This window comes from Chelon labrosus (assembly GCF_963514085.1).
Source record: "Chelon labrosus genome assembly, chromosome: 10".
Taxonomy (NCBI): Eukaryota; Metazoa; Chordata; class Actinopteri; order Mugiliformes; family Mugilidae; genus Chelon; species Chelon labrosus.
The window spans coordinates 18,278,494-18,301,499 of NC_140360.1; the positions used below are offsets into that span (position 1 = coordinate 18,278,494).

General features: G+C 42.3%; 3 protein-coding genes across 3 annotated transcripts; 1 reads left to right on the top strand and 2 right to left on the bottom strand.

Annotated features, from left to right (window-relative positions):
- Positions 1-1,766: 1,766 nt before the first annotated feature.
- On the bottom strand, positions 1,767-9,635 carry LOC311494146 (protein Wnt-7a-like). Its single transcript, XM_084553054.1, has 4 exons — positions 9,078-9,635; positions 8,256-8,482; positions 5,349-5,620; positions 1,767-3,394 (listed from the first exon to the last, which is right to left on the bottom strand). The coding sequence occupies exons 1-4, from the start codon at positions 9,269-9,271 to the stop codon at positions 2,912-2,914; spliced, it is 1,176 nt and encodes a 391-aa protein (XP_084409180.1). The 5' UTR covers positions 9,272-9,635; the 3' UTR covers positions 1,767-2,911.
- A 427-nt stretch (positions 9,636-10,062) lies between these two features.
- fbxw12 (F-box and WD repeat domain containing 12) lies at positions 10,063-14,002 on the top strand. Its single transcript, XM_084554270.1, has 10 exons — positions 10,063-10,283; positions 10,377-10,414; positions 10,509-10,672; positions 10,789-10,913; positions 11,757-11,963; positions 12,067-12,231; positions 12,393-12,600; positions 12,773-12,954; positions 13,063-13,193; positions 13,325-14,002. Exons 1-10 carry the CDS (start codon positions 10,185-10,187, stop codon positions 13,422-13,424), a joined length of 1,419 nt encoding a protein of 472 aa, XP_084410396.1. The 5' UTR covers positions 10,063-10,184; the 3' UTR covers positions 13,425-14,002.
- Positions 14,003-17,396: 3,394 nt separating this feature from the next.
- ptpdc1b (protein tyrosine phosphatase domain containing 1b) lies at positions 17,397-21,236 on the bottom strand. Its single transcript, XM_084552898.1, has 9 exons — positions 20,768-21,236; positions 20,144-20,309; positions 19,957-20,037; positions 19,741-19,859; positions 19,533-19,670; positions 18,438-19,429; positions 17,855-18,037; positions 17,641-17,751; positions 17,397-17,530 (listed from the first exon to the last, which is right to left on the bottom strand). Exons 1-9 carry the CDS (start codon positions 20,811-20,813, stop codon positions 17,414-17,416), a joined length of 1,953 nt encoding a protein of 650 aa, XP_084409024.1. The 5' UTR covers positions 20,814-21,236; the 3' UTR covers positions 17,397-17,413.
- Between the last annotated feature and the right edge of the window lie 1,770 nt (positions 21,237-23,006).

A 23,006-nucleotide genomic window follows, 5' to 3' on the forward strand; every position in this document is an offset into this window, starting at 1 on the left:
CAAAACTCCAAAGGGTAACGCAACCCCACTTCAGAGCAACATGGATATTACACCCCTGAACATCTTGGCATGGGCCTGCTCCTGTTTATGGAGAAACACGGCTAAGAGTATAATTAGCATTTCAGTGATCCTGCAGGGTGTCTGACTTAGGCTGAAATATCAAAGAAGGTGGTATTTTGTGCTTGTGACTCAATGGGGATGAAGTGACTGCGGCCTCTGTGTGGAGGTGTTTTGCACCTGACTGGAAAACGCTGCAGGTGGATTACGTGTAGCTAAACTACACTGTTTGTTTAAAACAGAAAAAAAAAAAACGGCACGTTATGCTGTGAATGGGAGCATCAAAGATTTAATGGTGCAAATCACGATTAATCCGCATCGAGGATACCTTGAAACTACCGCCACATTTAAAGTATCCACACAAAGCTGGGATTTTGCCCTTGTCATTCAAATGTTAGCTCGCCGCCAGTGAAAGTAAATAGGCGACAAATATAAAGGACTTTGAGCTGCAAGTGTTTTGTTCATGAGATAATGTGATGTGCGCCTCGCTCACAAAACCCTAGTTTAGTTTTAACCAGAGCTTTTTGAGCAGCTGCCTTTTCTTATGCGTGAGTCTTTTGTATCAATATTATGAAAGCTGAAAGCTTTTGTCAGTCACAGACAAGCCTCTGTTATTATCCCTTCACGCCCTTTTCCCTTTATTCTGGATAGATTATCACTGCCAGAGACACACGATATGGCTAATCTACTGTAAATTAAACCTGAATTCTCATGTGTCTCGGCTTTTTTACGATAGAGGTGTTAAAAAAAAGCGCCTTTGCTGGGAAAATGCTCCTGGAAATGCTCTAATATACAACACAGGTGAAAACTTCGCAAGATGCGTTTGTCAGTCGGAGGGGATTATTGGTAGCAGGTTCTCCGTCAACACATTTGGGCCAGTCCCTTCTCTCCACTTCCAGGCCGATGAGAGTGGAATCTGTAACGACTGTGGGCTTTCGCATCGTTAACATTTCCCTGACACGTCGGCCAGCCTCTCTTGGAGACTGCCCTGCATTTTCTCTGCTGCGCTGGAGTTGTTGTAGCAACTAGTGGCCCAGGAGTGAATGAAGCAGATGTGCGAGTCATCTATCACCTGACAGCTCCCACTCCCCCGACTGAGCAAGTCATCACCGTGACAGTCTGCCCGACCAGCCTCATCAATTACACCGGTACCCTACCATTAGTGCACAAACACTTTTTCTCCCCGGACACATTCAACTGCTTCCCAGTCTGCAAGATGGGCCCTCAATTAAGCCTGAATAACTTTCCCCACTCAAAGAACATCTCTCTTTCTCTCTCTCTGTCTCTGTCTCTCTCTGCCGAGTACTGCACACATTGTGCTTGTCCTCTGGGAGCTGATTTATCTCCATGGCGACCATGTGATACCAGAGAAGATTTATCTTTGTTTAATGTTACATGATAATGACACAAATCAAACTACAAATGAATATTTTTTATGGTTATTTGAAAGTAATAATAATAATGACTCTATCTGTTAATTGATTCTTATTCAGTGAGCAATTAAAGTAATTTATGCCCTTCAGCGGTTCCACTGCTGCGCTGGTTTATGGCAAGTGTCTGGTCATTTACAGCTTATTGCATGTTCAAGTACATTTTATCCTTGTAAAACTATTGCAGAACTAACTATTACCTAACACTTAATGCCATTTCTTTGTTTTGTCGTGATCAGAGTAGTAGTGTGATGGTGTAATAACGGAAATCACTTCATGTTAGTGTTATTCTGTTCCTGTATTCCATCAGTAGTAGTCATGAAACGCAGTAAACACAGACGTTTGAACACAGACACATATAAACAGTCTCTATCACTTACAATATACAACTATGGCAGTGACAGCCGGGGCCAACTTAACATATATCAGCTTTTCTTTCTCCACAGGGGTTTAAAAACAGGTCAGGTCGGGGACCAAAACGTGACATTGAATATGCAAAAAGATATAAATAAAACATTCATACAAAAATAGGCTTTTACAAAATATACTCTATTAACCAATATTTACCAAATGTGGAAAATGTGCCCGTGTTTATTTGACCGGCTGGTGATTTCCAGTTAAGCCGAACCAGCTCAAGGTGAGCCTTGTGGCTGAAGACAGTCAGTACAGCGCGCAGCCTTCTACCTCAACAAGTGGGATTTTCTAGACTAGCAGCAAACAGAGGGAAGACAAACAAAAGGTCAATTTGAGTAGCCTACAGCAGTTTCATCCGGAATAGCATTATTCTACAACATGACACAATATTCCAGGCAAATCCAGTGTGTTAACCTTGGACATGTTTTGGTCGCTTTAATAAACTAAAACCTCATCACATTTAGTTATTTTTGATCCATAATGGACAAAATCAGTAGTTGTTTATAGAATAAATTAATATTAATTATTTCCATTCTCTAAATACAGTGTGTTAAATATTCCAAATGGCTGTGTCATTTCATCTGTGCGCAGGGGGGGCGAGAATTACAGCAGTGTGTCCTGCCCAGCATCACATCCACCATAATTCACTTGCGTTGGAGAAGTCCAAAGCAGCCAAAACGTCAGTGTGTGTCCATTTAGCTTAAAGTCTTGGCAATTCGCTTCGGTGACTCACACTGTGGTCACCCGGTCCCGTGCGTCAGGCTAAAGTTTTCCTCTTAACAGTGTTTTATCGCACTGTTACGACACAGCATCCCGTCAGACAGTCCAAGAAGAGGGGTTGAAGAGCTTTGTGTGCAAAACAATCATGACGCCCAGTCTTCAGCTTACTAGTAGTTCCCCATTACATGTGAAAAGCCTGCAGAAACAGCCTTCGTGTGGGGTTTGTCCGTGAAAAAACAACAACATGAACACTCGCGTACATCGTCACACACACCGTCCAATAAATATTCTCATTTGCATGTGTACACCTCTGTCCTCTCGCTGCAGGTGTTGCACTTAACGTAGCAGCACCACAGGAACTTGCAGTTGCACTGCCAGACGCGGGAGTACTGGTGTGTGTTGTACCCCCGGCCGCAGCACATCAGGTCGCAGCCGCTGATGTGCTGCATCATTGTCTTGTTGCACACCCTCCCCTGTGTCCCCAAGCTCCCCGTCACAGGGTCCGCCTCACAGTAGTTAGGTGACTTGTCTATGTACACCAGGTCTGTATCCATGGGCTTCCGGTAAGAGTAAGGCTTCTTGATCTTGAGGAATTTAGGGCGCTTGTTGCGGCTGGCTTTGACTGGTTCCACGTGCACCGCATGGGCATATTTCTCCTTGAGAATGTAGCCGAGCTCGCGGAACTTGGGAAGTGTAGTCCAGCAGGTTTTGGTGGTGCAGGAGCCTGAGACGCCGTGACACTTGCATTCCAGTCGCATGTTCTTCTCCAGGACCTAGACGCACAAAAACAACTTAGTAATGTAGTAACAACTGGTGACTGTAAAAACACTCCAGTGATGAGTGAAAGTTACGCTCTCAGGCTAAATGCAGCCTTACTAAAATTATTAGAACCAATTCCTGTTCCATCTAATAATGATCTCTCCGTTCTGTTAAATATGAAATTTGTGTGGGACTAAAATTCAAGCAACGTCCACATGCTCCGTCTCAATCCACGCTTTCACTTCGCAGCACGTGACAAACGTATTTAACAACGTGTCCGAGAAAAACACTAGGGTTAGGGATTAAACACGGCCCCACCACAGAGCTGTGTGATACCATATACACAGAAGCCAAAATAATGTATCGGATTTCAGGCTCTGTGTGTGTAGTTACCACACACAACACACAAATGTCAAGAGTGACTGTACAAGGCGCCGAGTGACTAGGATTACCGCTAAACCCTGAACTGATGACAATGAGAAGTGCCATTGACTGAAACCGGAGTTTTCTGTAGCAACAAGGTCAATAGCAATTTCCTTTTTTTCCTGTAACGCTAGGTGTTTGGTATGCGATATGGTCTCCCTAAAGCCGTTGACGAGATATTTATGTGTTCTGTGTTCTTGGCAAGGAGAGTGTGACACTAAAACCCAAATACAGACGTGTGAACAAGGACTGAAAAAACTACTTTTCCCAGTGCGAACCACTTCATAAAAACCTTGGCTTCAGCTCCCTAATCCATCAGTTGTTCTGTGACCAACACTTGTGACAGCCATTGTCTTGACGTCTCCGACCGGGGAGCTGTGAACGGCGCTCCTGCTCGGTGTCACCGCTTTTGATTAGCATAAATAAAGGAGGGGCAGCTATCAAAACAGAGAGTCTATTTATTAGAAGGGAGAATGGGAAATAAGCGAAAGTCTGAATCCGCGAGTACAGTCTTCCCCCCTAGGAGGCAAATTAGCTGCCCGGGCAAGCCAATTTGAATTCAAGCTCCTGAAACGACCATTGAAAATGATCTGCGCCGGCACAATTGTGTGCGAGGAGGCCTTTATTTAAGAGGCCGTGTTGGACGTGTTGGTTGTGTGAAGCAGGCTGTCTTGGCAGGGAGAGAGGATATGCTTTAACTTGAGCAAAGCTGCTTCTTTATTCTTCACTAACTCCAACCTCACTTTAGCTGTTTGGCACTTTATTCCACTAAATCTCTAACTTCTAGACCTACTGGAGTCTCTTTGTCACTCTGTGAGATCCTGCCACAATCCTTTCTGGCTACGTTTCCATTTTTTTTTTGTATTTTATTGTGTTGTTGCTGTCTCTCATTACACTTTAAAATCATCCTTTAGCTTCATTTTCTGATTTCTTTCTGGCATGTCCAGTCACATGACCTACACAGATTGATTTTGACTCAGATTTATTACCTGTATTTCGATCTAACGACTGAATTCAAACATTTCTCATGCAGGTGCTTCTCATGCACAGTAAACGCCGCCCTGTCCTACAGTAATGGAGACGCATATTACTCTGTGATGATCAGACCTAGGAACCGAACAGTAAACACCCCCTTGGTGCATGTGCAAGCACATTGCACCTGATGTGGGCTTGTTCTGTTGGAGAAATTGCTGGTGGGGATTGTCATAAAGGTAACTGTATACTGTCCCGGTAGTGCAAAACATGGGGGGGCGTCTGGGCTAATGCCTTTTTGTACAGTGTCAATCTGTTTTCAGTGCCGAGATCTGGGCTGTAATCAAACCCTGCCACTTAGACAGCTCTTCCCCTAAAAGCAGCCTTTTATTCCGCTTCTTGTTTAAGATTGGCTCCACTGCCCAGATCTTTGGCAAGGTTCACGCACACCAAAGCATGGCAGAAGCTGTTAACAGTTACTGAGACTATTTAACCATTAGTCCGCCGTCGCCGTTGAGAATCTATGTGGCGATTGTGTGATCTTTAGGCATAATCCAGTCAATGATTACTTACCTTGCGTCCCACCTCATTATTATGGAGGTTCATGAGTGTCCGTGCGTTCTGCTTGACCTCCCGAGCGTCAATAAATACTTTGGAGAATCCCAGGCCGTAGCTGATATCTGCTGAGCAGCCTCCCCACTTCCATCCTTGGTCTTTGCTGTAGAAACCCTGCTTCTCCTTGTCACAGCTACAGTCACTCAGGTTACCCTGCGTACAGGCGGCTGTAATGGCATGGGCCACCCCGGCTGCGATGATGGCGTAGGTGAACGCAGCCTCTTTACTGCCTATAGAGGAGCAGGAAAAAAAAAAAAGGACGATGAATAAAATGTGAAAGATATCCGTTCAGATTTTGTGAAATAGTGGTGTTTTCTCCTTTCACGGTGCTCAAATGGAGTACAAAAAAGTTTGTAAGAGGGATTTTAAATAGGCAAAAGAGGTAAATTATTAACAGTATGTGTGCTTACATCACAGTCTTACTGACATATCACTCAAGGGCTGCAGTGTTTTGAAACCTGACCTGGAAACTGTCCTGCCCATGAACCAAAATGTCTGCTGGTGGAATTGTCAACAAAGCTGTATGAATAAGAGGGTTGTCGGCAAGGAAGGGCTATTGATCCACTTAGAAACTGTCACATTCTGTGTAAACTTATAAGGCAGCGACACCAGAATCTTCATTCTGCCGTTATCTACACCCAAGTCCAGCTAACTAATCATTTACGCACACGGAAATATCGACGAATAAGTAAAGGTTAATCTGACAGAATTCATAGGCAAGGACGGATACTCAAGCGAAGTTCTCGAGCTAGATGACAACCCAAGAAGCAGTGTAACGTGTCTTATGTGGAGCCTTACGTATAAGTGAAACAAAGCAATACAATATCCTTCTCATACATAGTTAAAATAGCTTGATAATAGAAGAAGAGGCCAGCGTCCAGAACGTTTTAATTTTTACCACAATTCATTATCGAGCAAACAGGAAACTGCTGATTACAACATCCATCATATCTGTGTGTAAATAAACTCCTCTTGTCAATGTTTGTTCAAAACAAACATCATACCTTCTTTGTGCTTCATGCTGCCACCCAGTACACTATGTAAAGCTGCCATGTTTTTGATAAACATCTTGGATGCATGCCCTTGCCATTGAAAAAAAAAAAAAAAAAAAAAAAAAAAAACTCATATTGAGGCATCAATTATGTGGACGTTTTTATAGACTCGATGGGCTTAGGGCCAAAAAAGAAGGTGTGTCAAAGCAGTCAGTCAGTTCTGACTGCACCGTTGTTAATTTTTCCCCTACAGTTCTGAGTGCACGGGTTCACCACAAGAGACGGTATGAATTCTTCATAACCTTGTACTGAGTGATGGAAATTATTAAAAAAGACAGTAGCCAAAAAAAAAGAGAAAAAAAAATCAAAAGCCTGTGTACGCACAATAACACAGTGTGCAGCCTCTTACTATGAACCTCATCTCACACAGCTACAAGATTCAAGCACAGACATAGCTGAGGCCTAAAGTGTCTCCAATCTGGTGCACCTTGCGTTTCCCATAAGCGTTATGTCAGCTCCCTGGTTTCTTCCTTTGCTTTAATAACAATTGCGAGCCCCACAGCTCCACTCAGCCTGGGCATCAACAATGCTATTCATTTAAAACCATTCGCCTTCTGCGCTAATCTGATCAGTGAAACCAATCTATTTGGTATGGTTGTCCAAACCATAGACTTAAACCCCTCTCTTGGAAACGCAGGCCAAAACTCTTGATTGGCTAAAACCCCTCGTTCTTAGAGGAACCAATTGATAAACACCACAGTTTTCATCTCAGATGCATAAAGAGATAATCTTTTCTTTCCAGCAGCAGCAGCAGCAGCAGGCAAGATGGTCTCAAACAGCCGGTCCAAGTTACTGACCACTGAGCAAAGGGGCATCTTTATTGTTTTTTTTTTTGTGCTAAATTAAAGTTATTTCAACATCTGTAGCTGGGGACAGAACTAAAATACATTAGAATTTTGAAATGGCTTTCCAAAGCCACCTCTGAGGTTATCAAATTTCCTTAGATTTACTTAAGCCATAAATACGTCATCTGTACTCTTAAACACAGTTTTCCAGGCAATGGTACCCTCAGTATTTGAGCCACCTTATCATATCCTAGTAGACGGTAAACAAGCCATAAAGCTTCACCCATAATTTCAGCATCCCATTGGAGTCCATCCCTCTTTAGAGGAAGCTTCTATCTCAGCAGCAGGAACTTTGATTTGGACCAATTAGTTTCCCTAATTTAATGCTCCCAAGTCCTCCTTTCCTCTTGGCTATTCCTCACTGTAACTTATACCCGTGGTAAGATCTACATCCCTGCAGTGAGAGCCACAGCACCCATCACTAGACAGGATAAAGACCAATGAAAATGTGTCTCTAGGGACTCTGCCGGGCTGAAAAGAAAGGCTGCCAACATTCACAAGAGCTTTGTTACAGTGCTGGCTTCAGATAGCTTTTATACATGCTCAGAAAGCCCCGCTCAATGAAAAGTCTGGAGCAAAACTAGGCCTGCTGTAAATGACACTGGCTCCTTGAGGGATGCCACTTATAGTGCGGGGGCAATATTGCAGGGAGATGATGATTTCTGTTTGACCAGCGCAGTTGTTGACTAAAGAGAATGGCTTGTAAGATAAATAGAAAATTATGCATGTGATGGTCAAAATAGATCCGTTTTTATTTTTCCAATGTACCAGCTCATAATCTAAATCCGCACATTTTGCTGTTTAACTCTGACACTGCGTTCATACTGTAAATTTTCGAGGAAACTTTTTGTGCGTATTTTACGCACAGAAGTACGCGCCGGGGTGCAAGGTTAACGCTGATGAACTGTGTACCGATGGGTGAAAAAACGTTTAAAATAGTAAACAAACGTTAACAGACAGCAACATACCCACTTTCAACTCTTTTCCGAAGACGGTCCTCTCTCCAAGCGCAGAGCAGTTCCAGCGCCCGTTTTTGAACTGAAACTGACACTCGTTGATGCCCATTTGGGCTCCCTCTCCGATGACGATAATGGCATCGGGGCGACTCTGGCAGATAATCCGTTGTCTGGGGGCCAAACCGGGGATCTTGTTACAGATTATACTCGCACCTAGGGCCACCACCGACGAGAAGCCACTGTGAATGGAAGATGAACAGGACCGAGAGGAAGAAGCCATCAGGCACTTATTGTTGCATTCGAACCATTTGTTTGTTTAATTAGATTAGTATCACTTTAAATAGCTCACACATATTTTTAATACTTTGTTTGTTGAAGATAAGTTGCTGGAGATAAACTTAACACGTCTTTGCGGAGAATAGCTGCACTAGAATAACTGCAATTAACACCAAACCTATTAGTTTCACTTTAGATTCTATAACATGTGCGATCAAAGGTGAACAACCAGACTATTTCTGTACCTGTGTTACAGTTGTATAAACTTTTAATATCATCTCAGAGTTTTACCCCCAGTTAAAGGTATGATGAAGGAAACCTCACTACGTTTTACGCACGCAGTTGCCACGAGTTATCTTAGTGCACGCTCTTCTCCAAACGTTTTGTCACTTATAAGATCAATTATCTGATTTTGAGGAGATATACGGGACACGATGGTGGTTTTTAAAGAACTAACGACAGCTAAGAGTCTGTCACCCGTCGGATATTCGAGTGGTTCGTGTTTGAGAGTAACCTCCAGCACACTAAAGAGGAATCAAATAAAAAAACGCAGCTCACCCAATTTTCAAGTAAACAATCCCTAAACAAAGTAAAACTCTTAAAATCCAGCGTCGTGTTCTCCGACTCATTGCGGCCCAGCTCTCAGGTTCATGCAACGATCTGTGGGGCTGATTAATAACTCGGCTCGCTTGTCCTCCGGTCGATCGCAGCCCAGGTAACTCCAAAGGAAGTCCAAAAATGACGAAAAGCATCAAAAAGCAGCGGACTCTCGGGAAGTTTTACAAATCGCCGACTGGGGTGTCATCCGAACTCCCTTCACGAGGCCCCTTTTCGCTGGGCCCTCTTGTCATTGCGAGGGTGTCACAGGTAACCCTTGGGGTGAACAAGTGCGATTATCTCTGTCTCACAGCTCCTCTGCTACCCGCAGGTCCTGGCTATATATCTGCCTCATCTATCTGGGGCGTGTTCACAGGAGACATGGGGCCCTGCTGAAGAATCCCGCCAGGGCTGAATCTCAGCACACACACACACACACACACTTACACACACGCGCACGCACACTCCTCTGCTGAGAAATCACCTTGACTGATTGGTAAGGCTAATAATTTGGTTATAAAGTGGGTCAGGGCTCACTAATGTGCCATACGCTTATTTTTAATGTTACCATGTTTGCTTCAGTGCAACAAACAACATTTTCCACACTTGCCAAAAAACTAAAATCATAAAGAAAAAAAAAGAAACAATATTAAAATATATAACCACTACATATTAACGCCAAGATAACTAAGATCATTTCACACTGTTAGACATAACCGCCTGCTCTTTACACTCATTTAATTAAAAGCTCGTTGAATCGCTCATTTCTAACATTTAGAACATTTAGCATTTAGTTGTTTTAATTCAAAATTAGGATGCAACCGCCTCTCCTTGTTGTATAATACACCTGGTGCGTGCTACCTGTTGCGCGCCTCCGTCCTCCCTGGATCGCCTGCCTTTTATAATGGCGACATCTGGCGGCGAGGAGAAGACACTGCAGGTTAGAGCTGAATCAAACCTGCTTGTCCCTGTGTTGTTCCCGTAGCTTGACCCAACTTGGTTCCGTGTCATCGCTTCGACTTCGTGGGCTGATTAACAGTGAATGTTGTGGAGATCATCCCTGACAGCATGGACCCTCAGCACCCTGAGCTGATCGCTGACTGCCTTATTCATATTTTCACGTTTCTGCCCGAGGAGGATTTGATCAGTGCATCCAGTGTGTGTAAGGTAAGATGTTTACAGTTTGCGGAAGTAGCCGAGAGGGGGCTTGTTCCGGATAAGATAATGCGCAATGCATATTAAAAATATATATATTTACAGGACTGGAATGACGCTGCAGAGGCTCCTTGGTTATGGAGGTGAGTTGTGTGCATTTTTGTGTGTATTTTTTTTCCCTCATGTTTACACAAGCCAGTTGAGGTGAATCCCACTGCAAACATCCAATTCCCTCAGGAAGATGTGTCTGCAGCGCTGGAGTTTCTGTAACCTCGCCGTCTTGGGAAGTCACGTGAATCACTCGTGGAAGAGATACTTCCTGCGACGCTCCTACTTGGAAATGAAAATGACCAAAGGAAGGTCAGGAGGCTACACCTGCAAAAGCCTCAGAGGGCACACGGGTACGCTTTCTCTCTCTCTCTCTCTCTCTCTCTCTCTCTGCACATCTGGACTCTCCTTCAGCATGACCTCACAATGCCTCTCGTCTAATGTCTGATTGTGACACCCTGTCCATCAGGCAGGGTGGTGGGCTTGGTTTACCTAAGAGGGAACTCAAGCCATCAACCCGAATTGAGGAGCAGCATCGCCACAGTCTGCAGTGCTTCTACTGATGGTACAGTCCGGGCATGGGACATCCAAAAGGTCAGTGAAGCCTCACAGCATCACAATGCATCCCGAGTAGTCGTTTTAAAAGTCTGCTACCATTGCATGTCCCTTCTTTCTTTTGGTTGTCTGCGTAAAGTGTATGTGTACTTTTGTTTATAAGTTTTTATTTTTTGCATCTGCTTCAAATTAATGACTTTCATTATGTTTCATAGTGGCACATGCGTGCAGCTTTCTTTCCACTGCTGACACTTAGTTTCTCATGGTTCTCGCTGCATGTTTGTGAGTTGCGTATTTGTAAGTTGCAGCCTACTGAGATACACCGATCAGCCACAACATTATGACCACTGACAAGAGAAGTGAATAACGTTGACCGTCTTGTGACAGTACAGTGTTCTGCTGGGAAACGTTTGGACCTGGCATCATTCACGTGGATGTTACTTAGACATGTAGCACCCACCTAGACCAGACCAGGCACCCCCACCCCATAGCAATGACACTCCTTGATGGCAGCAGCCTTCCCCAGCAGGATGCAGCCTGACACAGAGACACACACACAAAACCGGTTTAGGAACAACTCAAAAAACATGAAAAACAGCACAAGGTGTTGGCCTGGCCTCCAAATTCACTAAATCCCAAACTGATCAAGTATCTGTGGGATGATCCACAGAGGCCCCTCCCCTCAACCCATAGGACCCAAAGGCCCCCACTAACAATATCCTGTTGCCAGACACCACAGGACACCCTCAGAAGACCCATGTTCATTCTCTGATGAGTCAGAACTACAATATTAGGCAGGTGGTCATAATGTTATGCTTGATCGGTGTAATTGTCCCTCATCAGGGCGTTAACAGGTTGCAACACCTTTTTTTCCCCTCTCAGAGTGAGCCCCTGTGGTGCAGCCCTGTGCAGAGTCCTCTGACAGCGATTGTAACTGATGAACAGCATGAGGTGTTGATCACAGCAGACTGTACCGGCCTCATTAAGACCTGGCGAGGCCAGACTGGAGAAGAGGTGGCCTCCTTTTCCACTGCATCGCCGCACTGTTCATTACTACAGTACAACATAAACAGTGATTGGTTTCTGACCGTGAGTAATCTCAACATCTCCTAAATCTGAAAATAATAGCAAATCATTGTTTTAGTAAAGAACTGTTATTACTGTGATTATATTCTACACTATGTTCTTCCAGATCGGAACCAGTCAGGGATCTGTGTCTACCCTAGCTGATTTTACTTTGACTAAAAAGTCCAACATAATGGTGTGTGACTCCTTCAAAGTCAACATCCTCCTAATTTCACCTGACAAGAAATGGATCGCGGCTGGTTCCACGGAGAGTGGTGACTTAAGCCCAAAGGTAAATCTTATTGTCTTCGTCAGCCTGTCTCTATGTGCGTGTTTTTACCACATTACTTCTGTGCACATATCGTAGTAGAAAAATAGATGTTCACACACATCAGAACACTGGAAAACATCTACACTTGGGTTGTAAACTTCTGCTGTCTGGTTTGTTTCCAGGTGATTTACACTGAGAGTGTGACCTCTCCATCTGAGGAGGAAGATCCTCTGTGTCAGTCTTTGCCAACTGCTGGGTGCCAGGCTGCTGTCTTCATACCCACCCAGCCTGCCAGGCTGGCCGTCGTCCACAACGTGCGCTTAAACAACAAAGCCCTCACTGTCTTCGATGTCAGCATGAAAAAGTCTAAGTACAAGTCAGAGATCCAGGGTGAGGACTGAGATATGTTCATAAGGGATATAAAGTAACCATTAGAAAATAATAGCTGGTCACTCATCAAGGAAAATCAATATTTCACTGTAAACCTCTTGATTTGATCTGTTATCTTAACAGGGCATTTTTGGCTTGTGCCGGTATAAATTAGACATCTTTTCTATTTTAGTCCAGCAGGTGGAGTCTTTCCCGTTGACGCTTAACACCCGGTCCTCAAATATCCTTATAGAGGCTAAAGACAGCAACTGTATAGTGCTGGCAGCTGGTGAACAGCTTTGGGTTTACTCTCTGAAAGGAGCCCTAATTGCAAACTTTAAAGACCACATTATGCCCATCTCTGCTATATGTGTGGTAGGTTGTTTTGTCATTCGGAATTTTCCCAAATATATTAAATATATGTGTTTAATGCAATGAAATGTACCGTCTTTGTTAAAAGAGCACTTTTCTTTATATTTGCAGGACTCTTTCCGTGTGGTAACAGCGTCTCGGGACCTCTCCTTACGAGTGCTGACATGGAGAAATGACAGAGACCATGGTCTGACTCTGGAGAGCAAGTACCATTTACTGGGAGGCTCTCACACAATGTCCAGGTACTGCACACGGACGCATTTTAGTGTTTTCTGCTGTTAGTATCAAGCTAGCAGTCACTCGACGGAGGTACTTTGTCTGTGCTTGACATGAATGTCACCTCATATATTTCCCGTGCTGTACTCTGTTTCAGTGGGTTCACTCACGTCGCCTGTGACTACTCCAGCATTGTGGCCTCGGTAGAAGGGAAAGATGGGAAAGATGTCTTAAAAGCATACTCTTTCACCTCCTGAGCAGCCCTGCGTGCAGCTTGCATGTGAAGAGGAACATTTGATTTTATTATGAACCACTCATGACGGACTTTAGACAGTATTATGAACTTCTTTGGTGGGATTAGGTTTGCAAAAAAAAAAACAATGTTACACACAATGTTATGGTAAAGACATTGATGTAATGTGTGACAACGTTCTTTTTTAAGAAATGAGGAGTCTGTGTCTGAGTATATAATATCATATGAGGACATGTTTGGAGCTGATGTGTGTTGGATGTCACCAGGCTTAAGACATAATTTCCCAAAAATGTTCATTCATTCGTCTTTTAGGTTTGTTTTTTTTTACCTCCACTCTTAAGTTGGTTAAGTATCAGTGACAATAAACTTCATGTAAATGTTTATATTAAGCCCATACTGACAAATTAAAATGTTTACATATTAAATAAATTAAGGCAAAACGGCAAATTCTCCTTTTTCCTTGTTAGGAAAAGGTGACTCAGGTGTCCCATCTGCTTCAAAGGCTGTGTTTCTCTAGTTCTCCAGGACACACCTTACTGCTGTACTCATGGACTCGTACACTCTGCTCCCATCCTCTGAGTTAATATCTATAATCATATCAGAATATCCTAACCATAATCATAATTCATATTCTTCTTCATATTTCCTTTTGTGTTTACATCAGTTACAAGCTACACAGCTACACCATTTACGACCTTTTGATTTCTGATTTTTGAAGCCAGTATATTTCATATGACTGTCTTCATGCTGCTACTTCATGCCCCTGCCTCACAACCTCACCTGCGTACCATGAACAACATGACTGCAGGATCTCTGAGGATGTTCAAACATCCTTCAGGGATCCTCTCTCCTCCCTTTAAGGGTTGTCTGGAAGAGACCATCTGTGGTGGTTTGCTGGGGTTAAACAGATGTCAGACCAGATGAGGAATTGAAGTTGCAATGGTGGATACCTTTAGATACCAGCTCATGTGAGGGTGTGACTTTCATTCTGCCATCCTACGCACCTCAGGCCTACTACTTTGAACTGGTAAAGTGAAGTTCCTCTTCCCTCACTGTGATCTGTCTGTGGGACTGAGCTGCCTGGTTTCCATGACTGGTATGGTGTTCTCTCAAGCTGCTGTCGGTCCTTGTTCATAATCCTGGCAATGTTTTTGCGCCTTCTGCCTGTGATACTACCTCTGGTGCAGACCAATTCTTTCCCACCTTACTCCTGATTTAAGGTTTGTTAACTTTTTTGTCCGCTGAGTTCTTGAGAGTCATGATTAATCTTGCCAGTTCTGATGAGCCTTCTGGATTCATGTGGTTTATCTAAATGACGTCCTGGCACAAGTGGATGCTGTAGTAGTTCATTAATACTCCTCTAATGTGCTCTGGGCTGTAGTTCTACTCCAGGGCTTCCTGAATTAACATGTGTGGGATGTCTTCCCCCCTCACAGCCTCACTAATGAGCAGCGTAATGACACTGCTGTTTTCCAAGCATCCTGGGAATCCTGGAATACCTCAGTTTTTACTCTGATGTGCAGATGTACCTTTTGTCTGTCATGTAGCTTGTCGTGCGTTTTACCAAGACAAAGAAGAAAATCTCGCTTTCTTCAGTGAGTAGGGACAGGTGTGGAGCGGGCTAATGGATTCTGACTGCTGTCTTTTGGCACAAAGCAGCCCTCCAGATCACCTTCAGCAGCCTCCGGCAAAGGTACTGTATCCCTCTGAACTTTTTATATTCCCCGTAGATGCCCTGTAGGCCTGGGGGGTGAAGCTGATCTGGCCTTCTTAGCTGTTCTGATTTGATTAAACATGGGACAATCTGAAAACATATAAATAATAAAAAGCTTTCCTCTTGGCTATTCCTCACTGTAACTTATACCCATGGTAAGATTTACATCCTTGTGAGAGCCACACCACCCATCACTAGACAAGATAAAGAACAGTGAAAATGTGTCTCTAGACTACAGACTCTGCAAAGCTAAAAGAAATGCTGTTAATATTGAAAAGAGCTTTATTACAGTGCTGACTTCAGATGCCTACTGCTATTTTACTACATGTTCAGAATGTCAAACTACACCTGATGTAAAAGACACTGGCTTCTTCCTGTATATTATCTATGCTATATCAATTGTAGCTAGAATATATATATTTTCGCTGTATTTAGTATGACATGAATATCACCTGATACACGTCACACTTGTGACCGCTCCAGCATTGTGGCCTCAGTAGAAGAGAAAGATGGAACAGACGATTACTGGATGGGAAAAAGGTTTATTATTATTAAACCTCCCATCACAGCCTGACATGCAGTTTCCACAACCCAGTGAAAGGGGGAACATCTGATTTTATTATGAACCACCCATAATAACACTGTAGACATTATTATGATGTTCTTTGGTGGAACCAGTTTTACGAAAAACATGACACACATAAGAAATACACTGCCTGGCCAAAAAAAAAATTTAAAAAAAAAAGTCGCCACCAAAAAACAAGGTCACACACTTGTTTTACTGCCTTTAGCTTTGATTACAGCACGCATTCACTGTGGCATTGTTTCGATAAGCTTCTGCAATGTCACAAGATTTATTTCCATCTAGTGTTGAGAGTCTGACCACTGCACAAAGCCTTCTCCAGCACATCCCAAAGATTCTCAATGGGGTAAAGGTCTGGACTCTGTGGTGGCCAATCCATTTGTGAAAATGATGTCTCATGCTCCCTGAACCACTCTTTCACAATTTGAGCCCAATGAATCCTGACATTGTCACCTTGGAATATGCCCGTGCCATCAGGGAAGTATATTCAGGTAGTCAGCTGACCTCATTCTTTGGACACATAATGTTGCTGAACCTAGACCTGAGCAACTGCAGCAACCCCAGATCATAGCACGGCCCCCACAGGCTTGTACAGTAGGCACTAGGCATGATGGGTGCATCACTTCATCTGCCTCTCTTCTTACCCTGATGCGCCCTTCACTCTGGAACAGGGCAAATCTGGACTCATCAGACCACATGACCTTCTTCCATTGCTCCAGAGTCCAATCTTTATGCTCCCTAGCAAATTGATGCCTTTTTTCCTGTTAGCTTCACTGATAAGGCTACACAGCTGTTCAATCCCAATCCCTTGAGTTCCCTTCACATTGTACGTGCGGAAATGTTCTTACTTTCACTATTAAACATAGTCCTGAGTTCTACTGTTGTTTTTCTTCGATTTGATTTCACCAAATGTTTAAGTGATCGGCAATTACAATCAATCAGGATTTTTTTTTGACCACATTTCTTCCTTGATGATGATGGCTCCCCACTATTCTTCCAGTTTTTAATAATGCTTTGGACAGTTTTTAACCCAGTTTTAGTAGTTTCTGTTTCTTCAATCTCCTTAGATGTTTTCTCTGCTTGATGCATGCCAATGATTTGACCCTTCTCAAACAGACTAACATCTTTTCCATGACCACGGGATGTGTCTTTTGACATGGTTGTTTAAGAAATGATAAGCTACTCATTGCATCAGTTGGGGTTAAATAACTTGTTGCCAGCTGAAAGATAATCACCCATGCAGTAATTATCCAATAGGAGGCTTGTACCTATGTGCTTAATTAAATCCAGGTTGGCAACTTTTTTTTTTTTTTGGCCAGGCAGTCTACTATGTTATGAGAAAGGCATTGGATACACTGTGTGGACAATGTGCTTGTTATGTAATGAGATTGAACTGTCATGAATTGTCCTATAGCTAGTCTTTTGGAGCTGAGGTATGAAAGCGCTGAACATGACCAGGCTTAAGGCACCGGGCTTAATTTACAAAAGAAAAAAAATTATATTCTGCTCGTCTGTTAAAAATAATACAGAGGCAAATTAGTTATGGACACTGTTAGTGACAATAAACTACATATATAGCTTTATAATAAGCATACTGTTACAAATTGTATATATTTATATGTTTTGACCCAAGGCACAAAAGCATAATTTTCTTTTTCCATATCCATTGCACCACATATATGTGTTGAAGGAAAAGTCACTCTGGCGTCTCATCTTCTTCTATGGCCTTGTTTCTCATGTCCTCCAGGACACACCTTAGGACTGTAGTCATGGACTCATACACTCTGCTCCCTTCCTCTGAGTTAATATTTATCTGTTCAAATGGAAATAAACATCAAAAAGTGTTGAAACAAATCTGAAACAGAGAAATTAAATGAACGGTTGTAATTTATCTTAAATAATTAGATGGATGTGTCTTCTCACCCTGGTGAAAGCCTTGATAGTACGATACATGAATGCATTTTCAACCTGCTCAGGTATTATCAGCATATGAGCCATACAGTTTAGTGTGCATGTTAATGTTTCTTTAGGAGCCTGAGAGAAGATGAAAAGGACGGTTAAATAAAACCCTGTCCGGGCACTTTACTGAGATATTTTCATTGTTTTACATCTTAATGTGTGCAAAGAAACCTCTGACCTGGTCGAGGGTGTTGAGGACGGTTTGAGCGTCAGTATTGTGAGGGTTCAGGGCTTTGGCATCCTGGAGGGAGATGATGGGCTCTTTAAGCTGCTCCAGCCATGCCCACATTAGTCCAGACAGGACGAAAGGATCCCGCTCCATGCACAGCCTTTCCCATGCACCGCCTTGGTTCAGCTCAGCCTGCACACATTTGGTCAGCCATGTTGGTTACACATTAGTATGTAACTGAGGAACTTCTTGAGACATCTTCTGTTACTGTTGCTGCATGCTGAATTGTCATGTCATAGTATTTATGAAATGAATCTATTAATGGGGAAATTTGTATATTTGTGTGTATCTGTATGTGTATGGGTTGGGGGAGGGTGTTTATCCTTCCTTTCTAATTCAGAAAGATTATTTATATGTCATGCCGAAATATTAAATAAAATTGTTAAATGAAAATTTTCAAATTAGATGGATTATGCTTTTTGAAGTAGGGGTAGATCCAACACAGACAGTTTGTGATGGACAGACTAAAGCACAGCTCTACATGCATGCTCTCACTTCTACAAATATCACTAGGTTAGTGTGGATTAGTTACCTTCCAGGCCAAAACTTTGGTCTTGTGGTCTTCTTCCCCATCAAGAAAAAGGTCAACTGCGAGAGCCTGAGCCACCAGCAACCTCCTGGCCTCCAGGGACAACTCTGACTGCAGGGTGATAAAGGGCACTTCTGATTGCTCCTCTTCTCTACCTTGAGACTTCTTCCCATTCATTGCTAGCTCTTCTCTCAGCTCTGCCTTCCACCTGGACAGCATGCTACCCTTTTTGGTAGGTTCATTGTTTCCCACTGACTCACTACGTTGGATTGTTTTCTTCTTCACTTTGTGTAGCAGAATGGCTCCATCTTTTTGGTATTCCGTGTTCTTGACCTGCCAGAGTGAACCTGTTGAGCCGTGAGAGACTACAGACATGTTGCTATTGCACTGGGAAGAGGGCTTAGTCATCATTTCAGTGTGACTTTGTGAAAGTGTGCTTAGAGGCTCTGTGAGGAGGTTTAGCTGTGAGCCTAGCCTTCTCAAGTCTGACTCGCTGTAGCTCAGACTTTTGCGGTGGTAGAAGATGGGTGGCTCGTTGAAATGTCTGGGTAAGGTGGGCGTACCCGGTAAGCGGTGCTCCTTTGCAAGTACCTCTGGGTCCATGGTCTCAATGATGCTGAGAGTCATTTCTATGTCCTGAATGTCAGGCGCCTCCAGAATATCCTCCTCAATCACCTGTCGATTCTCTGCAATGTCCAACAGCAGCCTCGACACCAGCTGTATGATCTTTGGTAGATGCCTTAGCTCCTTCCTCTCATAGCCATGCAGTATGTATCTCTGACGGTTTAGGTACTGGGACAGGGTAACAGGGTTGGTTTGTGGCGCAGCGCAAGAAAACACACTCCTTAAAGGGGCAAGGAACTGAACAAACTCTCTGACACAACGCAGCTGGCCTCGAGTCTGGATAGAATTGGGGCGTTTGGCACGTACATATAAAATAGCCTGGTTAGCAGTCATTTTGGTAGCATAGGCCAAAAAACATGCTAACAGCACACCTGGAGGATAAGAAAAAGAAAACTCTAAACTCAGCTTCATATTGTGCGGATGAAAAAAAATCTGACTGCCCTAAATCTTTTAAAACATTTCTTGGAGGTGTACCTGTTCTTCCGAGACCAGCGTGACAGTGGACTGCTACCTTCCCTTCTTGCAGTGCAAAGGACATGACCTTCACCATGTCCAGCACAGTGGTGAGGTTGGCCACTCCATAGTCACTCCAGGCATAATTGTAGAAGTAAACTGAAATTGTAACATGTTTTAAGTGATCCACAATAAGAGTAACAAGTCAAGAACTCCCCGAAGCACTTACTGTTATTTTCCATGAAGACCTCTGGGAGATATGAAAAGCCGCTCTCTGGCTCAAGTGGATTTCCACAACTAGCGTGTTCACCAGGTATCTGCAGGTTGACCACTGTTTTAATGTCATTCCTTCACGCACAAACAGAGCACAAAACACTTCATTATTCTCATTTCCTTTGTGGAAAGCTTCGGAAAGCCATTGCCATTGATACAAAGTTGTGTGTACCTTCTGAATTGGTCAATAATGTTATATTTTTTAATGATTTCTGTTGAAGGTCTCGACATTGCGAGAAGATGGTCAGTAACCCTGAAACAATAGAAAAAAAAAGTTAGTGAGGTGTATACTGTATAGCAATCCACTTATTCCTCACTTAAACAAACATAGCCTAAGAGAACATATAAAAAACAAATACCAGGATGAGTAAAGGCCTTTTATCGCCTGTTGGTCATCACTCCAGTAACTTGGGTTGTCATACTTGCAGGCTGGACCTCCGCAGCCGATTGAACATTGCATATGTCCAGGGACAACATGACGAATTGCTTCTCCTACTATTGTGTATTTTGCTCTGGGGGCTCTGACTGTAAATGTTAAAGGAGGAAAGAAAAGAAGAAAAATGTGATATAATGTTGTGTTTCATCTAAATTGACATGTTTATTGATTTTAATTTGAAATTGCAGCTATTACATTTGTTTTTTCTGCAAAGCAGACACATAAAACGCTGTTAAAAAAAAAACAGTTGAGGGGTTCCAGAAACACAACAGCAGTGAGATGCCATTTAATGTCGCACCGTAAGACCTTATAGTTAAGTTCATCAGCGGTGAGTACACCAAAGTGTTTAATCCTTGACTGGCATTACAAGTCAGTCATGAGGGTATTACAGTAAAAATAGCTGCTCTTCTGGCATGTTTGAAATGCTTTTCATGACCAATTTGGGTTAGGTACAAATACACCCGAACAATTTGAACTTCAGTCATTAAAAAGTACATTTTATTAGTGTTTAATAGGTTTTATAAGTGTTTTCACCATCCTTACTTACTATAGTCCATCAGAAATCCCCCTGTTGTCTTTTGTTGTGAAGCCATGTGAACTGTCTCTCAGGTTGATAGTCATAGCAGAGCCTGGACACAGTTAATACACTTTGTTACACACATTTAGTGCTGTTGCCTCATCTTAAGCCTCAAATAAAACAGTAGTATTTGGAGAATATTTTTTGTTTTTCAAGACATTATACAGAGGACTACTTCCACGCAACAGTCAAAGATCTTCAATAAACATCATAGCAAACACAATCCATTTAAAAGGATAATTATTATTACCATTATTCATAGCTGCAACTAGTCCCTCAGTACATTATCACAGTGTTAACAGCACAAAAGCTTCAAGACTAGCATGTGAAACAATTAAGTCTGAAATAGTTCACATGGAAAGAAAACAAGCTAACAATAAAAGCAACAAAATAAAATAAATTAAAATGAATGACTTACTTTGAGTAGTTGATATGAGATGCTTGTATCCACCATCTCAGAACAAAAATGATTCACATCTATCGCTGCCAAGAATCCGGACATCAGTCTCCACAGGTATGACGTTTTCTCTCCCTCTCTAGCTCTGTGGAAAGTCAATCCCGTGGCCTTGCTTGATTTGATTCGTCTCAGATTATCTCTTCTTGTAGTGAGGCGGGGCAACACAAGCATCCAGTAAATTGTGTGTGCACATTTGTGAAAAAGCCATCTATCACACCAAGACTGTAAATCGAGTGTGGGAATAAATGAACAGAAGCAGCGTGTTGAAAGATAACAAAGATGGTGTCCTTTATAATTAACTCAGTGCACAGGTTCCTCTGCTCTCTCATCAACTTTGTGTGTGTAGGGGGAGTAAGACTATTCCTGACTCCTCCCAGATTAGACTGTTAATCTTATTAGGTAGAGGTATGAAACAGAGCACCCCCTCCTCAACAAAAAGATGTAGCCACACTGACATGACCTTTTACTACACGGTGTGCTCATTAATACACACATTATCATCACTTAATCCCTGACCTCAATATGGAAATTATGTATTTGATTAATTATGTATGTATATATGTCTTTTATTTTGTATAGGTAGAAATAGATTTGTGATTTTTGTCGTAAGAGGGCACACTTAAGCTCACCTAGCTGCTACAAATAGGGTGAGGCTCAGTGACATAGGACCTAGATAAAATCTTATTGGCTTACCTTGCACCAGGCTAAAGCTGGTTAGCTTCAGGTTAGCGAGGAGAGATCACATGATCATATGGAGGATTTGCAGAGACTTCAAAGCCAAGAATCACAAAGCTAAAATGCTGCAGTAGAATAAATAAAATCGAAATCCTTGTGTACAAATTCTAGCTTTTATTAATATTTCATGTTTGTTTTTACTTCATACATTCAACAGTATCTGTTTTAAATAACAATAAAGTATGAATATATTATAATATAAGTTAATGTCTCATTGTCACTGGATCTGTAATCTTTTTCAATGTTCTGTAATGAAATTATTATTAATATTAGATGGATATTTTGATGCATGTGTATCTCACCTGTCTCACTGTAACAAACACAGTGGTACTGAAACAAGAGCAAGCCTATATACAGCCTATGATTCTTTCCCTTTTATACAGCAACAAAGCTAGAAAATGCCATAAAATATACCATATACCAAGCAGTGATACCACACTATGAAATACTCAGTTACACTGTCCTATATTCAAAATATTACTTTTTAAATTATAACCACAAAAATGTAAATTATAGACATGTAGGAAAAATTGGACTTGTGAGTGTAATGTTACTTACAGTATATTATGTGGAGCTAAATGTATTGTAAATGTACAGTAGCTTGCTGAACTGTTGGGTCTACATATAAAGTAACATAAAATTAGTGTAGTTTAATAAAATATGCCTGTTTTCTGGGTCACTATTTGGATCAGTAACAGGGAAAATAATTCTCATAAAGGCAGGTATTGATATTATTAATGGTCCTGTTCCATTTAAGTTCCAGACAGTAAGCAAAGCCTGTGTCAGCCATAATACCAGGAGTGTAGCATCTAAATGGAATGAAGCCATCATTAATTCTATTATTTTCAGGTGTGGTTTTGCTCCCACATGTCAAAACGTCTGCTGCGCAAAAGGTCTGGATTAACAATCAGGTAAGCTATTCACTTAATAAGACGTGAGCTGAATATTTACTTCTGAAAAACTGTTTAATTTAAAAATTACCAAATGTAACGGGATAGAAGCAAAGCTTTACAAACA

Coding starts and splice junctions, on each gene's coding strand:
- ptpdc1b (XM_084552898.1), bottom strand. CDS start 20,813: ATGGCTTCACAACAAAAGACAACAGGGGGATTTCTGATGGACTATA. Junction 19,860..19,956: donor ATTATTGACCAATTCAGAAG/GTACACACAACT, acceptor TTGTGCGTGAAG/GAATGACATTAAAACAGTGG. Junction 17,752..17,854: donor TCCTCAACACCCTCGACCAG/GTCAGAGGTTTC, acceptor ATCTTCTCTCAG/GCTCCTAAAGAAACATTAAC.
- LOC311494146 (XM_084553054.1), bottom strand. CDS start 9,271: ATGCTTTTCGTCATTTTTGGACTTCCTTTGGAGTTACCTGGGCTGCGA. Junction 8,483..9,077: donor ATTGTTTACTTGAAAATTGG/GTGAGCTGCGTT, acceptor TTCCATTCACAG/TGGCTTCTCGTCGGTGGTGG. Junction 3,395..5,348: donor ATAATGAGGTGGGACGCAAG/GTAAGTAATCAT, acceptor TTGTGCGTCTAG/GTCCTGGAGAAGAACATGCG.
- fbxw12 (XM_084554270.1), top strand. CDS start 10,185: ATGGACCCTCAGCACCCTGAGCTGATCGCTGACTGCCTTATTCATATT. Junction 10,673..10,788: donor AAGCCTCAGAGGGCACACGG/GTACGCTTTCTC, acceptor CCTGTCCATCAG/GCAGGGTGGTGGGCTTGGTT. Junction 12,955..13,062: donor CCATCTCTGCTATATGTGTG/GTAGGTTGTTTT, acceptor TTATATTTGCAG/GACTCTTTCCGTGTGGTAAC.